Source organism: Spea bombifrons, chromosome 3, assembly GCF_027358695.1.
Source record: "Spea bombifrons isolate aSpeBom1 chromosome 3, aSpeBom1.2.pri, whole genome shotgun sequence".
NCBI classification, from domain to species: Eukaryota; Metazoa; Chordata; class Amphibia; order Anura; family Pelobatidae; genus Spea; species Spea bombifrons.
This window is the reverse complement of record NC_071089.1, coordinates 11,896,684-11,918,846: the sequence shown is the minus strand read 5'-3', so window position 1 is coordinate 11,918,846 and position 22,163 is coordinate 11,896,684. Positions and strand designations below refer to the sequence as shown.

General features: G+C 38.8%; 1 protein-coding gene across 1 annotated transcript in view; it reads left to right on the top strand.

Moving 5' to 3' along the window:
* THADA (THADA armadillo repeat containing) overlaps nucleotides 1-22,163 on the top strand; it is a 194,516-nt gene that overhangs the window by 112,770 nt on the left and 59,583 nt on the right. The window contains exon 29 of the mRNA XM_053458824.1: nucleotides 227-395. Coding sequence (XP_053314799.1) covers nucleotides 227-395 — 169 coding nt within the window. The remainder of the gene's footprint in view (nucleotides 1-226; nucleotides 396-22,163) is intronic.

Genomic DNA, 22,163 nt, shown 5'->3' with positions numbered 1-22,163 from the left:
CACACATACATACACAAAACAAAGAATTCAGCGCATGCGCAATGATGTCCAGAGAATGCTCATTCCGTAGCACTCTTACAATAGGGGGAACATCTTAACACATGTTAAGACATACTGGCACAGATATGGTGACTATATTGGTCAGATTTACCATCTCGTATGTTTCTTGCGTTGTTGAAGTAGCTTTTATTGTCATTAACCGTTTTTGTTTTGAAATATATTTCAGATGCGGACATTCCCCAGTGTATCGTTCACGAGAAATGGCCTCCCGTGCTCTTGTTCCATTTTGTATGATAAATGACATACCTCAGACTGCACTGGAACTGCTGAAAAGCCTCCCCGATTCCAGTAATGAAGGAGTTAAGCAGAATCGCATTCATGGGACTTTATTGCAGGTGAGCTCCAAATTCTTTTCCTTTCTTTCCATTTATTACATGAGAAAGTAAAGAAAATCTTTAGAATCGATTTTTATTGTGTTCATTCTCCTAGTTGCTATTATATTTTCTTTTAATTACACAGAAATATTTTTCTTCCTCCATTGGCCTTTAGTTACAAGTTACTGCCCCACAACCTCTGGTTTGTAAGTGACCTGTACTCCGTGTCAGCCTTTAACAATAGATATATGCATATTATTATTTATTAAATAATATATAAATATAATATAATTAACACAATAGTTTTTTTTTGATTAGTGACACATTTGTAAATTACTCTTTTTTTTATTTATTTATTTATATATATATATATTTAAATTTAAATTGTTTTTTTTCTCAAAATTCCTGCATTCCTGCCATCTCTTTGCTATGCCCATCTTTCTTTCATATCCTGGGTTTATAAGGTTCTTCATTCAGTGTTTCTTGATGTAGGAAACAAATGTTTTTTTACTTTAATACGGATTTGATTGCAGAGCCCGAATACATTAGTGTATAGAACGTGTTTCTTCATTCAAGCATTATTTCTTATTTTCTAACTTTTTACTACTCAAGAACTCACTTCACCCTAAGTCTACAAATACTTTTTCCTTGTGATATAGATGTGCAATTATCTTACCTGCATTTATTGCAGCTATACTCCCCTGCATGCAAATTCTAGCTACGTCTGGACTCCATCTGAAGCATACGGTATCCAGGCTTTTTTCTGAGTATCAACCTGGACCTTCCCTCTGACAGTTTACTAGTCATTAAACTAACCCTGCTTTAATTCTCAAATGCTGAGCGTTCTGCTACCATAAGCAGATGTGGCAATCTGTGAACTATAATCCTGCCCTTAGAGGGAGATTCTAGAAAATGTAGCATTATTCAGTAAGTAAGAATTTCAATAAGTGCAATGCGAAGTCTTCCCAAACTCGAACCTTCAGTCTGTCTCTGCTTCATGAAATAAAAATGACAACCCCACCTGCTACACTGGCATACTATGGATTATTGCCATTTTGCATGAAAGTAACATAATTATTAAGAATCTATCTTAAAAAGCAAAATAACTGCCCTTTCTTCCACTGATGTCCCTCTTTTCTAGGGGCTCAGCGTTTTTGCTGGGCATGAGCATGTTATACTGTTCTGTGGCCCTTACACAAGCACTTCAGACCTACTTCCATGTTAATGCAAGTTGGAGTCCATTTTGCTTGGACACCAATGCATTTTCCTGCATGCAAGTCGACGCATGCGTTCTTTAGTTATTGGAGGTAAATAAAAACAAGATGTTCTGATTTAACTCCTCCTCTGGGGGCCTTTACTGAAAGCTGGGAGCATTCATTGGTACACTTCTTGCACATGCTCAGTAGAACAGTTTCTTCATGGCCTTGTAGCACCTGGTAAAGATGAGCTTCAAATATTCTCTAACACCATTGTGATAGCTGTGATGTCATAAAATGTTACGTGGTTCCAACTTGCCGAACCCCTATATAGATCAAAAAAACATGTAAACTCTTCCAAGTCAAAACTTTTTTGTCTGCTGAACAACGTATCCAATACTTTTTCTGCCAAGGGCTATTGGCAGAAAAAATATGTAGCTGAAAATAAAACATTCAATTTTTCCATTATTTCTAGGTTGTTATTGTGTTTGTGAGACAGAATATATTCCACGCAGAACTAAAACAAAATGGATAACATCCCCTGTAATTTGCTTGATGCACTTACAATCATAGGCATCAACTGCAGCCCTTGCCAAGCTGTCCCTAAGAAAATAACCAACTTAGCGGTATTTAATGCGAGCAGAACGGACAATTGAGCAATTTGTTAGAGAAAGCCTCCAACGTTGGAAAGAAGTTTATTTCAAATTGTAACCAACATGAATGTAGGTAAGGATTCCAGTGCATTTAGGACACAGATAAGACTTGAAGGCTAATATAGCGCTGTTTGATGACTGCTTTCAACAAGCAGACATGGCCTCTGACCTTATCACTCCACAAGCACGCCATTAATCAGCGGTGTCTGCACTATCATAGAAGGAAGGCACATCTGTACCAAGCATGAGTTTCCTTCGCACCACCAAATTGGGGACCTTAGCTATACAATCTGTGTTTAAGCCGGACCAGGCTCTGTGAAATTTAAAAGGTGAAGAAATAAAGTGAGATTGGGAGATGTCATGAAAATGGAACATGTCCTCCGATGCCAGTCCTGAGAACCCATATTTAAGAGTAGATTGTGTGTTATCACTCTTGTGTTTTTTGGGTTTTTTCAGGCCCAGGGGTAGAAATTTAAAACCAAGATATAAAAGGCACCAGGAGAAATCCTCACAGTTGTGGTTTTGATCCCTTTTGATTCTGAATACAGCCATGGAGTTACTAACCCTAACCCGGCCCTCAGGCTCCCTGAAAAACCCAAATTTTAATCTTTCTAGTAGGCGTTGAAGCTCATAGTGAATTGAAGAGCACTCTTTACTTTATTCTGTCCATTTTCTAATGTAGTCACATATGTTGAACCTGTAATAGTAGCCAATGCAAGACACCATTTGCAGCTGATTTTTCCCCAAATGTTTTAGACCCTATTTGTATCTGCATATGTTGAAGGTGCTGTTCCACCAGCTCTGCAGAATGTAATACTTTTCGAACTAGAAACCTCATTCTGGGTGGTGATGAATATTTAAAACAGGGGAATTGGGGTCTGAAGAGGGACAATTGAGGATATTGATACTTATACATAAGGACTTTTTCTTACGTGCCTGTTTTTTCAGTCCGTTACATGATTAAAGAATAAGTTAAATGTAATAAGATGCTGTTTTTTTGGGGGAGGGGGTCATAAAATAATTCTTAGGCACATTTGAGTCTCGTCGCACTTAGCTTTTAATCCCAAGCTAATTATTTAACTGACATAGGGGGATACATTCTAAATACTTTATACATCATTTATATTCAGCATTACTATGACACAGTTTGCAGCATTTTATTTGGGTGTTTTTTTCTAATTACCTAACGCCTTACCGTTATCAAGCTGCTTCACTTTGCAGCTCCCGCAAAGGGCACTTTGGGATCATTGAACCAGCGTGTGTTTAATTCTAGACAAATGCTGCCGTTCTGAAAAGTGCTTTGAAAACTCACTTATCTTTAAATTAAAACCCTCTACTCCCATCTTGCCTTTTTTTTCTTTAAATAAATAATGCAGTGGTATCTGGAGCTGGTTCCTGGAAAGTTTTTGCAAATTATTTTTGAGATTAAAGGGACCCACATGTGTCTGTATGGATGCAGGGACGTGTCCTCCTCCTCCTACCAGTTATTGTGGTTTATAGAAGAGTGAAGGAGTGCTTTCTTTGGTAGCTTTGATCTTGTTATGTGCATGCATATAGTTGGGGGTGCATTCTTTCTATAATGCTTATTGGATGATAAATGGGTAAAAGGGAGTTACTGAATGCGAGGGAGGAAGACGCATTCACTGGAAAGACTAGACTAGAAGAAGAAAAAAAAAACCTTAAACCTTATTGGTACCTGCAAAAAAAAAAAAAAGTTCTAATGAGAACTTAAACGGCTTCTATATTAATATCAAACTACACAGGCTATATTATGTAGTATATGGATGCTCCTGAGAAATCCTAAAATATCTTTTTTTTTTTTTTCTTTTTGGATAATACAGGTAAAAAAAAAAACATTTGGAATATATAACTTTTTTTTTCTTCTTTGTGTTCAATGAACAGCTCTGAGTTCAAAATTTGGCCAGTTACCCGAAAATACATTAAAAATAAAAGTAAAACTTTGTGGCCTTGTCAATACTTTGACGATAGTATGTGAGCACCAGAAAGAGTGAACTATGGCAGCTGTAGACACCAACGTCCACAAAAAGGACCGTGGCAGAGATAGGAGCACCAGAATGTGCATGGCTGCAACTTCCCGGGCTTTGACTTATGGATGTTGCGACCCATGTACATTACCTTTGGTGAAAACAGAGCTTGGAAAAATGTCTGAAAATCTGGCAGCATCTGCTGATTATTCACTAAAGCAAAATGGGTTTCATCTCTTGCAGAACCCTGGAGTGCACCATAGTAGCTTGTATTAAATGTTTAGTCCACAATGAGTGTCACCATAGAATGAGTCAGTAGGATGTTCATATCAAGCTAAGAACCTGGGTCCACATTAAGGTATTTCCTCTGTGGAACCTGTCATGGTCTCTTTAGAAACACATTTTGTCAAGTGGTCAAAGTTAAGCTGCCCTACATCAGTAGAAAATAGTTTAGTGGCAAAAATATAAATATTATATATCTCTGGGAGGAGAGCTGACAAGTCTGAGATCTGCTTGTGTTTTTTTCTGTTTAATCTGCTCGTTTCTAGGTCCCAGGTATCATTTTATCTAGGCATGTGTGGAAATGTCACTTGAAGTGATGTTCTGAGCTTCTACCTGTTTTATATTACAGCTCCCTGTATTGAGTTAGACAGGCTGAGCCATTTTGTCACGAACAAAAGATGTTTTTACAGTTCAAGGGAAAAAGGTCGATGCTCTCAGAGGTTATTGAATCCTGATTTGCCAGAATAGTTAAATGGTGCTCACGATTAATTTGTGCCGTTGGACGGTTCATTTTTCATCTTAAAGGCACTGCTCCAAGTCAAGCAAAATAGTTAACAAAATAGACTGTCTTTTCTCTCCAATTCAGCAGTGTTCGCAATCAGATAATTCTTGAAACCACTCTATATATACAATTGGGGGGGATTGCCCACAGAATTTTGTGAGTGCCAATTTAATCGGAACTAAAAACTATAAAATACCCAATAAGCCCAAATTCTATCATCGATACATATCTCATATTCAACTATTTCTTCTTGCAGACAGCTTGGTATATAGAATAATAAACATTTTTGGATCCATACATTTATTCTGATTGTTAACACATTATGTTGTCCAAGCTGTGGATTTGGTGTTCAAGGATAAAGTAATTAATGTAATTTAAATTCTTTTTTTTTTTGTAACATTCTGAAGATATTATATGTAATTATTCCTTCACGGTTTTGTACAAGTTTGAAGCATAGTTGGCTTTTTATGTAGTCACAAATAGGTTTCGGCTGTTTATTGGGTTATTAAATTTTATTTTTTTTTGTCCTTGGCGTGTTGGCTAGAGGTGAGCATTTTAGATATGGGGGATGGCTTGATTAATGATTGATTCTCATGAGGTTTAATTCAGTTTGAGCTGAGGCTGTGGGGTAGATGACTGGGTATCGCCAAGCCCCCAAATAGCGTGAGCAGCGTGTGTGTAGCTGGTCTGTATCCTTCTGGAAACGGGATGAGGCTTCAATTACAAAAAGTTTTTTGAACCTGTATAGTAACTTTAGTGTTCTGGTGTCCTAATGCTTCCACCTATACAGAACTATTAACTGAAACCACATCAATCACATACGTTATAAATAAAAAAGTGTATTTGTGTACTTTGTACGTTGTTGCAATATAGTTCTGTTTAAGTAAAACCTCTTTGGAAAGGAGGTTCACATCCTAAACCCCCAAATCCTCTTTTGCTTTTTGCCACCTCACATCCAAGTTCAAACGAAGGTACTTTTGCCTGATGCATAATCTTAAGCATATAACCCCTTATTTCTTTTACTATCGCTTACAATAGCTTCCAGTTGGTCACTATGTTTGTGCTATCAGCAAGGCAAGACTTGGTGTACATCTGATTTAGTAGCATTTTAATCATTAGCAGAAGCGAGAGCCCCGTTTTTACCGAGCGAGAAGAAGGATTCTTAAGAATCTAGACACTTGAATTGCTTCAACTTGAATAAGAGCTTCACAATAGCCAGAAGTTTTTTGTTCTTCTAAAAGTTGCATTTCACCTTTTCCTTATGGCTGTCCTGACAGGTCTCATTGATGATAAAGGGGGTATGCTTAATTCGCCCCTCAAACAGCTCCTGGCTTGGCTTTTGGCCATTCTTATCACTATGACATCCAGCTGCGCGCACAATACTGGTGTTGGGGGCCCTGACAATAAGCTGTCTTCTGTATAAGAGGAAAAACATGTTAAATGCCATTCGGTTTGAATGAAGAATGATTCAAGATGCCCAGTGTTCCTATGCAGGAAAGCCAACACAATGCTGCTTATATCAGGGCCCATTCACTTCATAAATCAACACTTTCGCAACCACACCACGATTTCCAGTTTGACTGAAGCGTTTTCAAGATCTTCAACACAGAGTGCGGAGTGAAAGCTATTATCCAACCATCTAAGAATGTATCAAGCAGCATTGTGAATGTTAGCATGCGTTCATTTATCAAAGAATGTGGGTAGAATTCAGCTGCCAGTCACGTATCAACCAGATCTCCGGGAAACATACGAGGAGTGGTGCCGATGCATCATCTCTATTGTGTCTTGTGTAAAAAGTAAGATGAATGAGAAAAAAAAGCTACTTTACCTGACCTAAGGATTCAAGCGTTTTCGGTATTGATACGCCTGAGTTTACGGATGAACGTATGGCATCGTATAGCACAATCCACTGTAATTATAGTATGTCTAATGGGTTCGGTGGCCCATACCTCTCCTTAGACCTAAAATGGTTTGGCTGCTTGTGGCTGGTTTCTTTGTGAGGTCATGGGCATTTTTGGAGAGATAATTATGTGGGGGTTCCTGTAAAATTGCTCTAAAGCCTCTTGTGTGGAGTGAGATATATGGGTCCCGTAATCTTAAAATGATATCACAAGATGTGACAGTATAACTGGAGGCAGATGCAGAGGAGCCGGAATTCATTGCGCTGGAATGTGTTACTGGCCAAAGTGGCACTGGAGGAGATAATTGGAGTGGGACTCTATAGGTGTCTGATGTTGGGAAGTTAGTTCCAGTTGAAATCTCCCAAGGAATCTGTAAACTCTATGCCAAGGCACATACTTAGCTAGTAAATGTTCTGACAGGCACTAATTAAGAGAATTGATTTGTGCACAGCTAGCACTGGATTGCTCTCCGGGGATATAATGAGTTCTAATACAGACCATTTGGAAAAACAGCGTATGTATGACTTACTATTTAAGAGGAAAGAAATCATTTGAACGGAGGCCAAGTATAGCAACAAAAATCCTGTCTCAGTTCACAGAACAACCTTTACCGCCACTAAGGGGCTGCCGCGCTGTTTTCATTTCAAGCAGAGTTACTCCTATTTGACTTTAAAATACGCTTTTTTTCCTTTTTACTGCAGTAACTTGCTAAATATCTGTTTCCTTGGCGTGTCAGCCATATATTTCAATTTTAAAATAGTCTAAATAGCGGTTTCCTTTCTAATTAGATTTTTTTTTATTTAGCCATCTGCCTTTTTTTTTTCTCCATGTATTTTTTTTAGAGGTAGAGTAAAAACGTGTGTTTTTCCTACCCCCTGTTTTGAATTCTGCGTGTCAGATGTGTCCTTTGACACTGGAATCACTGCGACACTCTATACAAAGAGCATCGCAACAGCTGGCCGCCGAGGAGCGGGTCACGGGGTGTGTGGAAAAAAAGGTTGCCGCAGCACCAACTGTTTTATTTTGCCAAAGCTATATAGATAATTTACTAAGAAAAGACAGGAAGTCGTTAAACCCGGCCCTGTAATGTAACGAGGAAAGCACCTCGCGCTCCACTTTTATAACTTTTTATTTAACTAGAAATCAGAATACAGGAAAACAAAAAAAAAATGTCCGCGCTGCCTCAGAGAACAATGCATTAGGGGGGCATGTTGATTATGCAGCCGGTGCCCCGGAGTTTACCTTGGACTAAGCACCAGCGGTTAAATGGCCCAGCGAAAATTAATGGAAAACATTAACATTAACGTTGTTGTTTTAGGCTGACATCATGCTGAGCGGGATGAGATGCTGGCTTTATAAAATGCCTCATCTTTATGCAGAGTGTGAAAGGCCTGCTGAGCCTCGGCGCTTTAGTGGCCATGATAATGCACTTCATTCATTTCCTGTCACTCCTTTCAGTGGCCGTGGGGCCCACAGGAGGGCCGGGACGGGGCTGAAAAGAGGCACACGCACCCCGACACGTGAGATGCCGCCATTCTGCAGTTTGCCAACAAAGTGCCTGTAGGGGTGATGCTGCTTTGAGGCATTGTCAGCACCCGTACCCTCCGCCTTTCCCTGATTTGCATCCTATCTGTGTGCCGGCAACACTCATTTAACACCAGAAGGAACGCTAAGAAAAGCTCATTTGTTAAAAAACAAAAAAGACGCGCTGGAAGGACCATATGTGATGTCTGTCACACCGCGAACCTTCGGCACGTTTGGGAATCTGGTTTACAATTATAGTGCAAAGTGCTAAAAGTCAAGCAGTCCCTATAGCAACCAGTGCAATGTCCCTGCTGATTGCACCACTTGGCACCTATATTGTTCTTTATGGAAAATGGTGGGTGCAAGCAGACAGCAATATTCATTTATTTATAATATATATATATATATATATATATATATACAGATATACATACATACAATCGGTTGTCAGTTCCACTTTAGTGCTGCATTTTCTGCCGTTAGATAGATATATATAGATAGATAGATATATATACAGGACAATGGCAGAGAATGCAGCATTAAAATGGAACTGACAACCGATTGAGCTTTACATTAATCAAATAAAGCATAAAACTGCCCGCACATTTTCCATCTCAACGTCCTACAACATTTTATTTTCAAAGCATGCCTTTAACCCCTGAGGAGAGGGTTTCTATGGTACAAACTCACCTTTTTAACCCCTTAATATCTGGCTGATTTTTTTTTATTATAAGAGTTGAAAGTGCCTTTTAAGATGTTGATACAACATATAGACACGTTTTCATTCTGTGACAATTAATGCAAAGTTCTTCTAATTAAGTATCATAACTGTAAATACAGCATTAAGGGATGTATAAATGTCAATGGCAATTTGTTTTTAATATTTTTACTTTTTGGAGAGAAAAAAAATTCTATCCCACTGGTATGATAAGTTCCACGCGCTTTTAAAATAATCTACCAATACCCAGGAAAGAGATTTTCTGATCAGGGAAAACATCCTATAGAATATATCACTAACTAAACCTCTAACATATAGAGACATTTTGTAATATCTGATTTTACTTAACATTAAAGAAAAGAAACCGTGCCTTAGCTGCAATTTATTAGAAAGAACTGATCTCTGATGGTTTGTGAGACAGTAAAGTTTAATGATGTTAGCTTTTCTTACTTGCCTCTGGGCATTATGGATGAAAGATGTGGCTGGATTTCTTTGTACAAAACTTTAAAATCACAAAGATATTTTTAGTTCTCATGAAATAATTTTTTAGAAAAATGATATAAATCTTAATATTCTGCAGGACTTTTTAACTGCAAAATGGGCCAAACATTGAGATGCTCTCTAAGAACAGACGGCCGCTTCAAAGCCTGTCCTGCGGCGCGTCCCCGCTTGGGAGCGTCTTCAGTTTTAGCTGTTGTGCAATTAGAGGGGAAAATCCTCCACCATATCGCTCTTGTCCTGCTCCAAAGGGCAGTCTAGAACCGAAATGTGAGGCAGATTTCCCCTGCATGAGAGAACCAACAACCCCTGACGTTCGTGTCATTTTCATGGGCTTTATCAGTGGGGGCCGGTTGGTATCCCTCTAGGCACGAGAGAGCAAGGAGGTCCACGTCTGAAGTCGCCTTTTCACTTGGGGTGAGCCCAAGAGATCCCGAAGGGTTAAATACCATACAAAACAAGTTTAAGATGCTGACCAAGAACGGAGAGCCGTTTCACAGCGTGTCTCGCTGTGTGTCCCCGCTTTCACGTATCCTGCTAACCTCCATGTAGAATGCCATCAATGGTTCAAATGCCAGTGAATTAGAATTAATACTTTGGACCATTGAGGTGTTACAAGGGCCACGCTGGGGTTCCTGTATCTGTGAGTTCCTCTATGAATAAATAAAATAAAGCATCATGAGTTATTATTATTATTATCCATGCTGGCACGATGGGTCGTGAACACTGTTTGTTAGTTTGTATTACTATGTTTTGGTTGTTAGTTTGGAGGAGAGGGATGGAGGTGTTTTCTTATGTGATGAAGCTTGTATTTTGATTTATAGCTCATGTTTGTGTTTTTCTGTTATTGAGAAATCTATATATTTGTATATCTAGGACATTTTCTGTAGTATAACACGGCTTTGGCACAAAATAGGGGGAGCTGAGGTGATTTTGCAAGATGTGCTGATTTTTTTTGACTGCTGATTGACTGCACTTCCTCTGCCTCCGATCCCATAATAAACCTTTATGCCTCAAACTGCGGATAAACTTTGCTTAAACTTTGACCGGCTGGGGCACCTGAGGAACAACCCATTAAGGTTAAAAATGTCCCAAGCATGCCAAAAAGAAATTACCAAAAACACACCATTCAGTCACCACTGCTCTTCTACCACTTACAGATCACCACTCACATCATTCTCAGTTTTAGCCCCACTATGAATAGATCTCTTATGCTGCCCATGGAAGTTGTTTTGGATCCAGTACTACATATTTCCCCCCCATAAAATACGTATTTGATTGGTGATGCAGACCAGCAGTAGTCCGTTTCCTGCCCCCTCCTCACCGAGCAGGGGCATTAGTGTCCTGTGTTAGTGCGTGTGTGGCTTTGGCCATAGGCAATCGTCTTTGCAAATGACTTTTGTCGCATGGAGAATATCACACACACATTCTCTCTACCACTGCTCACAGTATTCTTTACTCTTTATTTTTTTATATGTATTGAAACATTTTTTCCTACGGTTATTTGTCCCCCTAATAGTGCAGACAAATGCAAACGCCACCGTCAAACTTTTAACGGTCCTGATTTGGCAATACCGTGTCTTATTCTTAGCACATTACAGTTCAATTAATCACTTTTTCCAGCTGAAGCTGAAAATTTTAAAAATATTGGTACAATAACTTTAACAGAGTTGAAAGATGACTCATAAAATGATATGCTTATGCTTGATTGCTTGAATGGCAGACAGTCCAGGATGTGTCTTTTAATGGATCTGCTTTCACTGTGACATCTACAGTTAGGCCACTTAAAAAGTTTCGATGTTCAATTTTAACCGAACTCTCCAGGCGTCATATGTATGCATCAGATAGCTGAGAAGTTCCTTTACATTTACATGCCCCCTTATATATGCATATATAAGTGCTGAACAAAAAACAATTAGTGCCCACATCATTTGCCCCGTCCCCATGCTTCGAGGGCCCCCATCAGTAGAGATTTCCATTATCTTATGAGTTCATTATAGGATGTTCTCACGCTTGGATCCATGCCGAATGGGCATTTGGAACAATAACCTGAAAACCTGCGCAGGAGCTTAAATGTTGGTGATTCCTTCACAATTTATTTTATTTATTAGCCGGCCACTAAGTTCTCCAATTTTGTCCTATCTAATTCTAACATGGCTTACCATGGATTGTGATCGATCAGTAAAAGAAGTACAGAATCTTCCCATACGATCCTGAAAATTTTATCCTCTATTTTAAGATCAAACCCAACTTTTCACAGATGTGAAAATTTAATCCGTTTGCCGTATCACATCTTAGGGGACCAACAGAATGCCGACTTAAGAGCTTTTAAAGAGTTAATGTATGGGACCCATCTGCCTCTTGTTTACTGCTTCTCTGCTGAATTCGAACCAAATCTGGCAGATGTTTAATATCATCCTTTTGTATGTCCACAAAACAGATGCAGCACATTGAAATAAAAATTTCGCAACAAATGTTGGAAACTTTTTTTTTGCAATCACTGCTGTTCTTTCGGAGAAGTCTTGAATTGTGCAACATGTTCGCCTGTCAGGAAATTCCTGGTAAACATATAACATGTTATTTGTATGTGGATTTTTCGATTGATTTATTTATTTATTTTTGCAAAGAAAATTCTTTTAGATTCAACATACTTTTCATGGAATGACTGAAGATCTTGGTCATTAAAGTGCTGGCGGCCCAGAACTTCATCAAAACAAAGTAATAATTCCTAAGGTCCGAGTGGGTGATATATGACCTGTGGGTCTCCAGCTGGACAGACCTACTTCTGTCTTCTGTTGTGAATGGCTTACGCTAGGCTCTCTGGGGTCAGGTACATCCTTAAATATATCCAGCTGCTCTAGAACAGCCATCGCTAGGGATCATAAGGGTTTTTATTTTATTCTTCATCCCTAAAGTAGGTTCGTTTTACTTAAGAGGGCAGTGTTCCGTTTTAAAATGAAAACACCATTAAATAACCATTTTATTTTTTTATTTCTTCAAATAACAGAAGTGAAAGTTCTAATAATAACCCATTCAACACATTTTTTTTCCAAGACAAGTATGGATTTTGTTACCATTTCATATAAACCATTTTATTTAGGAAAGAAAATAACGAGGATGCAAACATTTTTTTTTGTTTTTATTGCTCCCCCATTTTTTTCCCCTTCACATTGGTACTAGATAGGTCACTGGCCAGTTTTTCGTGATGTGCTTTTTGCATCGTTGGTCAGGAAGGTGTTAATACAAATAGATGCTGGTTCAGGTGAGCACAGGTGGCTCTTTAATTAGCACAGGACTGAAACAGACTGATCCATTCACATCTATTGTATACATCTCCACATATCCATTGGTTTCCATGGTGACTTTGCACCAAAATAGCTTTTTGCAAATATGACCTTATGGTACACCGTATGACCGAAGTACGACTGGCAACCAGATAACAGCAAGAACCGCGGTTGAGGGGATTATTAACCGCTGTTTTGTTTTTTCTTTTCCATTGATGTATGTATTTGTCTGCCACGCATTTGAAGAAGGGACCATGTACTTACAGCGTATTTTACACTACATCTTTTTCCATGATGGCCCAACCATCTCCTAAAAGTCCCATCATCTCTTGGACCAATACTCCAGTTACCTTTTCATGCCAAGAAGCACCATGGTCAGAAATAATTCCATAACATAGTATGAAATAAAAAGAACAAATGTCCTTATTATTTCCCTTTTTTTTTTTGTATTGTTACATTATAAAGGGCACTGACCTCCAAGATGGCTCAGAAAGAATGCAGCTTAAAACAATGTATTCTTTTCCGTAATCATACATTTGACATCTCTATACAGTAAATAAATCTATGCAGCGTTTAGAATAAGCAGTATAAATATTGGTAGCCATCTTCTACAGATGGTGAAGAGTTGCCTTCATTTGGATCGTTGATGGACCGTCGTTGAACTCTGAAGTTGCGAGGGTCATCATTTTCAGCCTGTGTTATTTTATTAATCACGTCTTCCATTATTTCCACGTGAAGGAGTGCAAAAGAACCCCTATCTTGCCAGGTCGCAGATCTACTTTTTTCTGTTATGTTCCCCAAAAACAGGAGTGATAACTCTGGACATTGCAATCACTTCTTCTGTACGATTCGGGGCCGTGTTGATAAATAACCAATTTAGCAGCATTTTTTAAAAAATCTAATAAAACACCAGGTTTTAATGTTATTGTACCTACTCTTTTAATATTAAAAAAAAACAAAAAACAGTTGTAATAAAAACCAAGCATTCCCGTGATGAATATGGAAAGACGGCAGTGTGTGATATATATATATATATATATATATATATATATATATATATATATATATATATATATATATATATATAGAATATTGGAATATGGGAAATAACTATAAACTATAATTAAGGAATCAAATACCTTTGATTAAAAATTACATCTATACAATGCAAATTCAACTAATTTATTAATGATACCGCCAATCAAATTGTGACTCCATTCACACATTGCTAACAGCTTTGATTTCTTTTTACTATTAGGACAATAGGGAAAAAATCTCAAGACATATAGAAATACTCTATGTATCTTAACGTAATGTAATATATACTGCACATTTGTTTCCTTTCTCTTCAGCTCATTTTTAAAATTTGAAACACCGTCCTTCTTATTTTTATGTATTCGTTCCCGTGCGATGCATGAATATTGCAGACTTGGCCAATAGTGTGTGTCAATGCAATGAAAACAAGTTTGCCAAGCAGTGCGTAACTGCGACTTCATTGACCAACAATGATCACTTTTACATACATTCATAAAGCCGTCCCATCTGATGTTGCATACACTGGCCATGTGTGGATACCGGTTTAATAGCTGTCATTTCCTAGTCATTTGTACCTAATAAAGTCAGCAGGGATCCTGCACCCCTGTTAATTCAGCAACATAAGGAAACAATCCAGAAAGAACGAGGTATTTTAAAATAATGACTTTTTGTAAGGTTATATAGAAAATCATAGATATAGAAAATCACCCTGGGGGGGGTCAGTTATTAACTCTCTGAGTGCCACATATGCTGGTATTAAACATTTGACAGGTTCTGGTATGCCTATTTTTCTTTATTTCCTTATAGTTTGTATATAATGGAATTACAGTGAAGTGCAACCCACTACATTCATATATATATATATGTAGACTTTTTATATCCACACTGTGTGTGTGTGTGTATATATATATATATATATATATATATATATATAGCAAAAGGTGATCATTGTTGACCTACCCAGAATCCCTTGCAGTTGTGGCAGCACCATGAGATTTCTGAGAGAAAAACAAGCCTTCTGTTATCTTTGCAATTTGTATTTTTGACCGTTTAACTTAGTTTGGGAAAAACAGATGCAGAACTATTTAAAGTCATCCACCAAAGCAGGGCCGGCCCTACCATGGAGCAGAGTGGGGCAATTGCTCCAGGCCGCACTTTTGAAGGTGCGGCACATTTGAAGGAATGGCACTTTGCCACCCCAAGCCCTTTTTTTTTCTTTTTTTTTTTAAAGCGGAAGAGAGAGGGGAGCCGGGTGGTTTTCGCTTACCAAGTTGTCAGTACCCGCTCGGCGCTCCTCTCTCTCCTCTGCAAGCCCTCTAGCTCGGTCACGGTGCCAGCTTGTAATGCTGAGCGCCGGAAGATGACATCATTTCCGGCGCTCAGCATTACAAGCCGGCACCGAGACCGAGCAGGGAGACTCGCTGCAGGACTGCTGAAAGGTAATTACAAGGGGGGGGGGTAGATGATGGGGGGGGCTGCAGAGGAAGGGTAGATAATGGGGGTGGAGGGTGGCATTTTAAACTTCGCCCCAGGCGACATTATGCCTTGGGCCGGCCCTGCACCGAAGAACAAAATGCATATAAAATGCATGTGTACATATTCAGTGAAAATGTCTATGCCCTGAACTGGTTAACTGACCAGGAATACGTTTTATTTCCATCTATATTAAATTTTTATAAAATGAAATGCCCTAACCTTTCTAAAAATGAGTCTCTTTATTTGTATTCTCTCTCAGCTAACTGTTAGCGTGTTGAATTCCAGAAACATCTGCTAACCATTTTCCGCTAAAGCTGTATAAAAATCTCTGTATCATCCCTATGGTTTGGAAAAACTGCTTGTGTGAGCAAAAATCATGCAGCGGTCTCATTTCGGCATTAAATCCACTACAGAGCTTTTATTGCATTTAAATATTTTCCTACAAACCAAAAAAGATTGAAAACTGAATCTTTTTTCGTGAGCAGTCTCCTTGCTCACCAGGTATTTGCTTACGTCAAAGAGACGCTTATTGGGAATTTATCAAAGTTTCCTGATTTGGACCTAAAATTATAAAATTTAAAAAACAGACCAGTTCTTCTTGTACAGCACATATATTAAGATAATTAAATCATTATGTATCCTCTGTTCTATGCTGTTGCTATATGACACTTGGATTCAAACATCTGGACCTACTGCAAGTGGTGTAATGCTATACTTTGGAAATTCAAGTCTACCTTAGAAAGCCTTACTGGAAAGATGACAAATGTAATGGGTAACAACACCCACGAAAGAGCGATTTGCCTAACAGATAACGATGTTGATTTGACGAAGGCAGCAAATGCATTTTCCTTCTGAGATTTACTTTAACATATAAAAAAAAATATTTTAATAATAATATATATTTCACTATATTTCTATATTATTGTAACCAGCAGATTAGCACTTTCAACTATTAGCAAGCAGGCCGTCGGGCACGGCAGGCAAGTTCCCGGTGGGCTGGTGGCTGAGAGGGCCTCGCACCTAACTTTACTGCTGCTCAAGCGGTAGATCTGGTCCCTCGGTGTGCGATCATCGGCTGTATCCAGCCAGTGGCTGCTCATCTGTCATTTACCGGCCATCTTCTTCCCTGTCCAGCCCTGTAAGCGTTTGTATAAATATGCTTAGATCTTATGACTCTTAGTGCTGAAGTCTGCCTAGTCTGTTAGGTCTGTACCCACCATTTCTTAAATACCCGCAGATCTGGATCCTTTACATGCTTGTCCTGTAAGCAATCCATTTTAGAAATAGTATGGATCCATTACATGGAACTTGTGAACCTAACATACCTTTCTTATTGGCTTACCCAATGACCAAAGATTGCATATCATTAACACTGATTTACTATTGATGAGGAACATTTTGGCTGTAAACGAAGGCAAGCAATTGCTGGTCGATGACATATCATAGATGGCTGCAAACACAGCTGGGCGGCTTAGATATTTACTTGCTGTTCCTGGCAACTAAGACATTTTTTTTTTGGGAAAAACAAGCTTAGTGACTTCATCATGTAAAATAGCCATCATTCATGTAATTTAACATCCTCGACTCTTCAAACCTTAGCAGTCTTTAAATAAGTTTACAGCTTTGAGACATTTTCGCTGATTAAACCATTACGTATACATTGATTGTATGTCAATGCTCACATTATTTTAAACGGAGCAAATATGTAAAGCTCCCCTGTGTTCTGGTCTCATGAAGCAGACACATCTGTGTGAACAACACCAGCTGTTTAAAATAGTTACTGTAGCTCTTGACCCCGGAATAGTCTAGCAGACAGATAATATGACCTCCTTAAGAAAGACCGTTCTAGCTTGGGTTTCTGCTGGCAAGAACCATTTAATAGTTTATATCGGTTACCGCCATATGGCCAGCTCTGGAATTAAATGTCCGATTGTGCGATCTTTTTTTTTTTTTTTTTTTTTTATCCTTTGCCGGTTTTGCTGGTCACATCAGATTAATTTCCCAGTTCTGAGAACTCTATAATAGAAGCTGTTATGGAAATACTGGCATAGAAAATAATTCCAACATGTTTTTCATTTATTAGAAAAAAAAAAAAAGAGCAGGGACTGACACTCCTGTAAAGCTTAAAACGCATACAGACATGAAGTGATTTAACACGCCTTCCATACCACGCTTTCCCAGCAGTTACATAATTGCATTATTCATTTCACTATTTTTTTTTCTTTTTCTTTCCTCTCCACCACCTCCTGTCATACTGACCCAAAGTCATAAAAAGTTTGCTTGCATGCCCTTGGTCCTGTTTGTATAAATTATGTGTACACTATAAATATTCACGTTTCAGAGAGAGTGCACAGAACAATGATCCGACTGTTCGCGTCTCTCCGCGGAGAGCGGGAGACGAGGTAACTTCACATCGCCCTGTACTGTACTTTTCCCGGCAGTTGCCTAAAAAAAAAAAAAAAATACAGCTGTTTCGCCCCGGTGAAATAAAACACTGAATAAATAGAGGCTGGAAATATGTGGCACTAAACTGCAGAGGTTGAAGCAACACAACCAAAAATAGGAGGCTGTTTATAAGAATAGTATCAGAAGCCGCTCGTTTTAAGATTGTATAACGTTACACATATAAAAAAGCTTAATACATTCAGAACCTTTAAAGTCTTCCCTACCGCTTTCCACATCCTAATTTATGAGAAAGTCATTGAGGGATAAATTCCATGTCCAGGAATTAGCAGTCGGGCACTTTTGGACATTCACGCTTTGTTTGGAAATCCAGTGGCTGGGACAGGGTGGCTTTTAGGTAACACTGTTCATAATGTCTTCCTCCTGTCCTATATATATAATAAAGTAAGGTACAGATGAACTAATGTTGATATAATTCTCCCCTGGCATGAGCCATTCTACACTCCTTAGATGAAGGCAGGACTATTCTTTGGAGCTTTCTATGTTGGTCTTGAGGCCCTGGATATCACAGTTCTGTGCTGGGCTTCCAGGGCAGTTGCTGATCTCCCGGTTGGGGTGGTAGCCCACACCTTGCCCCATTAGCTGTATATCGGAGGCTAGCCACAATTAAAGCCCCTCCATAAATCAGGCCTGACACCTAACATAAGGGGGGGTACAAGGCTTTGGGCCTGGGAAGTTACAAGCTATTGACGACCGTTCAGACCTTCGTTATTGGCCGTTGGTTAATGTGGCTTGGGTGGCATTTATAACGCTGCATCTCTGATAATAGAAAGTGGGTGAAACATCTCATGTTCAACTCAAGCTACAACAAAAGTCGCTAATCTAAAAAAAATAAATAAAAAAAAATGCCTCGCATTGGTTTAGGACTGATGGATTACCATGCTTTTTCTCAAATAATAATATATATATATTTTTTTTATACTACAATAGTTTTCTAATAGCATACATGTGATTGGCTGTTGCTACTACTATAGATTTAAATAGGAGCTGAACAATTCTTTTTTTTATTTTTAGAGCTATTCCATAGCGCTTACATACAGTTAGATTACAATCTATATTTTAATAAAAGAACTATTAAATCAAAAAAATAGATGACAATCTATACAGATGGTGGGTTTCCAGTACATATGCTGGGTATAGACACCATTATATTGGTTCATTTGGTGTGAGATTTGTGCCATAATGACAATCCGCCTGAATGCCATGCGCTGATGTGACACGCTTGATGCTGTCTCGGACTGTTGAAAGCATGTGTTTAGAATAGGTCTTTCATATATGTGGGAGGTTTGTGTTTGGGAAAATATTTGCCTGTACACGACCCGGCCATTATAAATATAGATTTTACTATTCCTCCCATTGAGAAAGCGTGGTTAACCACGGCACTTTCAGAAAACCCAGTGCTGGTTTAAAGTATAATTAATTCCGGAGTGGTCTTTTTAAATGTATATATAATACAGAGGAGGCAAAGATGAAATCCTTTTGTTATTACAAATGTATTTTTGGTGTGTTTTTTTTTTTATTCAGTTTTGTACCGAGTCGGAGAGGACACTGCCCCGTTGATGCAATGGGGTTAGAAACTACTTTTTATAGCCTGTGGTCTAGAGCAGATGTGTGTTAAAAACAGGTTGATGTGTAAGGAAGTACGTTAGCTTATTTCACACTCGCTTCTGCCCAGCTAAAGTAGTCTTTTGTGTGGCGTTCTTACTTCCAGTAATGGAGATTAAACGCTTGAAAGCTTGAAATTTGTAAAGTTGCTATTAGAATGTGGTGTTTTAATGTCATTTTGTCATTGTGCTAATATATGTGTGTGTGTATATAAATATATATATATATAATATGTTGTTAGTACTTAAATGGAAATAGAATGAGGTTTGGTAACGTTGAACTTCAGGGGCACAACACGAGTCCCCATCTGATAGGAGTTATGGAGACTGCTCCGTGGTGCGGGGTGGCACAACAGGCCCAGATTTGTTTGGATATGCCCAGCAGATGCGTACCACTACACATTTAAATCAAGAACCCAGCCACGCCAGGTCCAACTTCTTCACCCCAGCCATCTGTAGGGCATGGTGTAAGGGCTTTAAACTGTGATGTGGTTTAGCTTTGGAAAAAGTGACAGCATGGGCCAAATATCCACCTAGTTTGAGTAAAGAGTGGGAAAAGAAATCTATTTACCAGGAAAATCCCAAGCCTTGTAGAAGAGCTGGGTCCTTTATCACTCTTAAACTAAACGTTAAGGTGACTCTTACCCCACATACTCACACTTTTGCCTCCTCAACCAGGCGCTGCACACCCACTCGTGTCCTTCACACGGAGGTGGCCCTAGTAGGTTGGAAATTTTTTATGAACTCATAAAAGCTGCATCTGAAGAAAAGAACTCTGAGCTCCCAATTGTAATTGTACTTTTTTTTTTATCATGCTAGCCCAATAAAGGTTATGAACCACAGCTAAAGACTCCATTTGTCTTGGTCTAGTATGGTTTTAGCCACTTTTCTTATCAAACTTTTTTTTAAAGGAACAGTCCAGACTCATGTCATTTAAAATGATCATTAAGTTAATTTCCAATGAAACCCGGTGAATTTCACAACATGCAAAGTGATTCATAGATTTTTGTTTTTACAAAGCGGATTTAGTTGCTTTCTTTGCTTCGTTTACTTACAGCCCTGCCTATTCCTCCTTTCTGTATAACCTTCTCAATTAATATACTTCATTTTGAGCCGGCAAGTGTAATTTCCTATAGAAAATGAATGAATACACGTGTCAATGCAAAATGTGATGTGTGGGGTTGGGGTCTAGTGTGTCCCTTTAAAAGTAATCATTGCTTTTAAATTCGGTATATTCTTTGCTGAATATGTTATGAGTTGTTTCGGTGCAAACAGCCCCTCAATGCCAATAATACCGAAGCTTGTCTGTCCATGTCTTCCAAGGAGTTCTGCAGGAATTGTGGCTTACAAGAAATACAGGAATGGCACGCACCTTTACCAGCTCCGCTTTGGTTTTAGGTTCTAAATAGACGATTGTGGTTGGCGTGCCTGTAAATGTTGCTGTTTTTTCAGCTGTTGGATGGCTGTTGGCTCATGGTGGAAGAATATATACCCTTCAGCTAAGCAGAGGGTCACTTTTAGAATGGAAGTAAAGGGAGGAAGACCTCCTTGGCTCCCAGTAGGGCGTCGGGCAAAGTACGTTCAGCTTCAAGTTAGTTGATGTTTTACCTTAAAATCTCTGGTATAATTTGCACAATTTACCCCTTTTTCAATGGCCCTAGAGAAGGGGGTGGGTATTATACCCAATTACAACTCAGTTTAATTATGCTATGGGATCGCTTCCATGAGAATGCTATTTCCACCTTCACCGGTTTACTGGCACCTGCCATTGGCGGCCTCTACGATGAAATCCTGGCTATATTCGGCCCTCCACACACCTGCACCTGCTGTACGATCGCTCCACGAGGGTGTTGAATTGTGAAACGCATACAAAATCTGTCTGAATGCATTATTGTGTAAAAAATAGAATAGAAACACAATCATTTTGAAAAGTTATTTTTAATCTCATACCACGTTGCAAAAAAATTTGCTGGATTTTCCTTACGGAGAAATAGAAGTAAATTTAGCGGAGCTGTCATCTCCAGCATAACTAGCAAATGTCATTGGTGGGCCATAAGCCCCCCCCCGTTATATCACGGTATCATAAACCTACATAAAGCCTATTCATATATTTCTTTACTAAAGTATCAATATAAAAATGTCATCAGTTTTCTTTTGTGTTGTGGATGAAAGCTGCCACGTCATATTTTCAGTGCTATTCCCCGTAACACATTTGTGGAAAGCTCTTCACAGGGGAACTGCACCTTTATTAAAACAGAAGCAGTTAGCAGCATAATTGTTACGTACGCATGTCTTTTATCTCATCTGTCGATAAAATGTATACTATTGCGTATTCGTTTATATAGTGCCATCATATGCTGCAGCGTTGTACAATGACATACGTGGGTATATATAAACTTTCACTTACCACACTGTAGTGAACCCCGTAGAACCCCAAATCCATAGAAAAACTTTTTAATGGCAAAATTGCATTTTCTTCTGGTCACCATATATCCTCTTGGTAAGCTAATTGTGCGTACGCCAAGTGAGGGGGAAGACTTAAGGTTTGCTTAAACTTCATCGGTTGTTTTTAATTACAAGGATGTGATTTCATTAAGGAAATCATGATGGCGCGATGAGGTCATTTGGCTATTTCTTTAATTTGCTGAGCACTTTGCTCGCAGGCCAT